Here is a 2,520-nt window from a genome sequence, read left to right as displayed (position 1 = left end):
TTTTTTGATCGTTTGTTACTATGGTGCAGATGTATGACTGAAGTGCTGTTATTTATATACTAAGTGTTAAAGATATATATCTGTTTTAAAGTTGGACATCAGTACTGGAATTGTATTTTTGTCTTAAAATTATATTTCAATAAAAATTGAATATTTTAAAAAAAAATCACTTGTATTAAACGAGCAGCGGCTCCCACTGTACATTTAGCTCTGCTTGTCCGGAGCAGGGCTAAATGTACAAAAAACTACTCGCCCGGCGCCTGAAACTGCATGTCCCGGGAGTCAGGCGATAGGGATTCACTCCATAGGACGCGCACACATTTCCCCCCCCCTGTGCCTTTTGGGGTGGAAAAAGTGCGTCTTATGGAAGGAAAAATACGGTATATTTAGCTCTCTGCATTTATTAAGACTTTCTACAGGGCTGACCAGCAGGTTTTTTTCGATCTGCCTTTTTTGTTGGTGTAATTCATCTTGGATATATACTACATCGTATAGAGCAAAATGTTCCATTGTCACATGACTGTAAATACCATTTTAAGTGCTTTTTATTTGTAAACTTTCATACAGGAAGTGGCGCGGCTCCTTTTTGAAGGGCCATCGGGGTTGTTGGTTGTATTTGCCTTTTCCTTCTACTTTAGTGCAGCGTACATTAATGTGCCACCAAAAGGCTCCTAATGAGTGAAGCTGCTTGTGTTCAGCAGGGAAGGGTAAAGGAGCATATTCCAGTCTGTCTATATGGAGGGGTGACCTCCTATGGTGGGGGGTGCATTTTGAATAGTTTGTGCATTGCAGGTGATGGGCGCTGCCCATGTTGGTGAATGTTTTGCTGTATTCTAACATTGTGCTCTCACCCTTCTCATCCAGACTCCTGAAGAAGAAGAAATCCTCAATAAGAAGAGATCCAAAAAAACTCAGAAGAAATATGACGATCGCAAAAAGACTGCGAAGATCAGCCCTCTGCTGGAGGAACAGTTCCAACAGGGCAAACTGCTTGGTGAGGATCTGCAGCGGCTTAATGTGACCGAACAATGTTGTGTTCTGGTGTAATTGTACATTTTACACATCGCGTACCAGATGAAATCAGGCTTACATTGGGTTGTGATGGAGCTGATTGGGGGGATTAAAGGAGGGCCAGCAGAGGTGCTTGGATGGGATTACAGGAGCCCAGTGGTTATCTATGCATGTTGCTGTTGTATTGATGATCCATGCAGGATATTGGCAGGGGTGCTGAATCTGAGTTGTCGCCCTCCCTATGCATTACTCTCCCAGCGAGTGGTGGTTCAGGTGCCGGGTCCGGATCTTCCAGTGATTATATCTTTGTCCAGTTCTGCTACTGAATGTTCAGCGATGATCACCGGATATCTGAGGAATATCTGTGTCTGCACCTGAACTGTGAGGTTGCAAAAGGGGGCCTGTTGGCCCCATGGGTGACTTTCCTGCTTTGTGTGACCGCCGAGTGCAATGTCTGGTGTAATTACAGAAAATATTACTCGTCGCACACCAGATGAAATCGGGATTTCTTTTCATAGAGCTCAGGGCTGGAGGTGACTCTTCACTTACATGTGTTTTTTATTCGGGCATTTAGCTTGAGTTGCCCTTCAAGGCCGTTCCTGGACTCCTCTGTCTGCGGTCACATACAGCTTGGCTCCGACTGAGTCCCTTCTGTATTACTGGTGGGGGGGGGGTACTGTTTGGCCATGATGTACCTGCTTGAAATAGTCCACATTCTGTGCCGGGCCAGGGGGTAGGTAGAGGCAGCCATCTTGGGTGCTTCAGCAGGTGGGGTGTTCAAAAAGGGTGAGACCTGCGCTTATGCTACTGATGTAGTTCACAGCTATTGGGGGTGGGTCTTTTTAGTTTTTGCCTTGGGTGCTAAAGGACCGTGCCTTGGCACTGATACTCTGTACCGTCCATATAAATACATAAGCACAATAGTAATCATGAGATCTTTGTAGACGGGAAAGGACAAGCTTTTTTTTTTTGTACATGTTCGGCAGTTTTGTATAGCAGCCGAATGCAATTGTCATCTTTGCTGAACTGCTGAGATAAAATGCATTACAAGATAATATGCTCTCACCCTGACCACACTTGGTAGACTTGTTTGGAGAGGAGCAGTGAATGAGTCACTTTGCTGCACTAGCCATTGGGATTCACAGCTTGTATATGTGACGCATCGGACAGATTATAGGTCACCTTGCTGTAAATTGCTCTTATGTAGAGATGGGGGATGAAGCTTGACTGGTATTTTGATGGGTACGGTGTCCCTAATGGTCCATTCTTCTTGCAGCGTGCATCGCCTCCAGACCGGGTCAGTGTGGCCGAGCCGATGGATACGTCCTCGAAGGCAAAGAGTTGGAGTTCTACCTGAGGAAGATCAAGGCCAAAAAGGGCAAATAAAACATCCCGGCATTGAATAAACAGAACTTTATTAAACATTCAGTCTGCGCTTGTCGTCTTTCTGGGGTAACGTAATGAGCGCTGAGGTTGTGACTGCTTGGGGGGGGGGGGGGGCGCGCCGGT

At 45.8% G+C, this 2,520-nt stretch overlaps 1 protein-coding gene across 1 annotated transcript in view; it reads left to right on the top strand.

Moving 5' to 3' along the window:
• LOC108801435 (40S ribosomal protein S8-like) overlaps positions 1-2,433 on the top strand; it is a 6,404-nt gene extending 3,971 nt beyond the window's left edge. Inside the window, 2 exon segments of the mRNA XM_018573326.1 lie at positions 863-994; positions 2,288-2,433. Of these exon segments, the coding sequence (XP_018428828.1) occupies positions 863-994; positions 2,288-2,397 (242 nt within the window). The 3' untranslated portion in view covers positions 2,398-2,433.
• Positions 2,434-2,520: the final 87 nt, after the last annotated feature.

The sequence above is a fragment of the Nanorana parkeri genome, unplaced genomic scaffold (assembly GCF_000935625.1).
Source record: "Nanorana parkeri isolate BGI_ZX_2015 unplaced genomic scaffold, ASM93562v1 scaffold2337, whole genome shotgun sequence".
Lineage (NCBI taxonomy): Eukaryota > Metazoa > Chordata > Amphibia > Anura > Dicroglossidae > Nanorana > Nanorana parkeri.
This window is presented reverse-complemented; position numbering and strand designations above follow the sequence as displayed.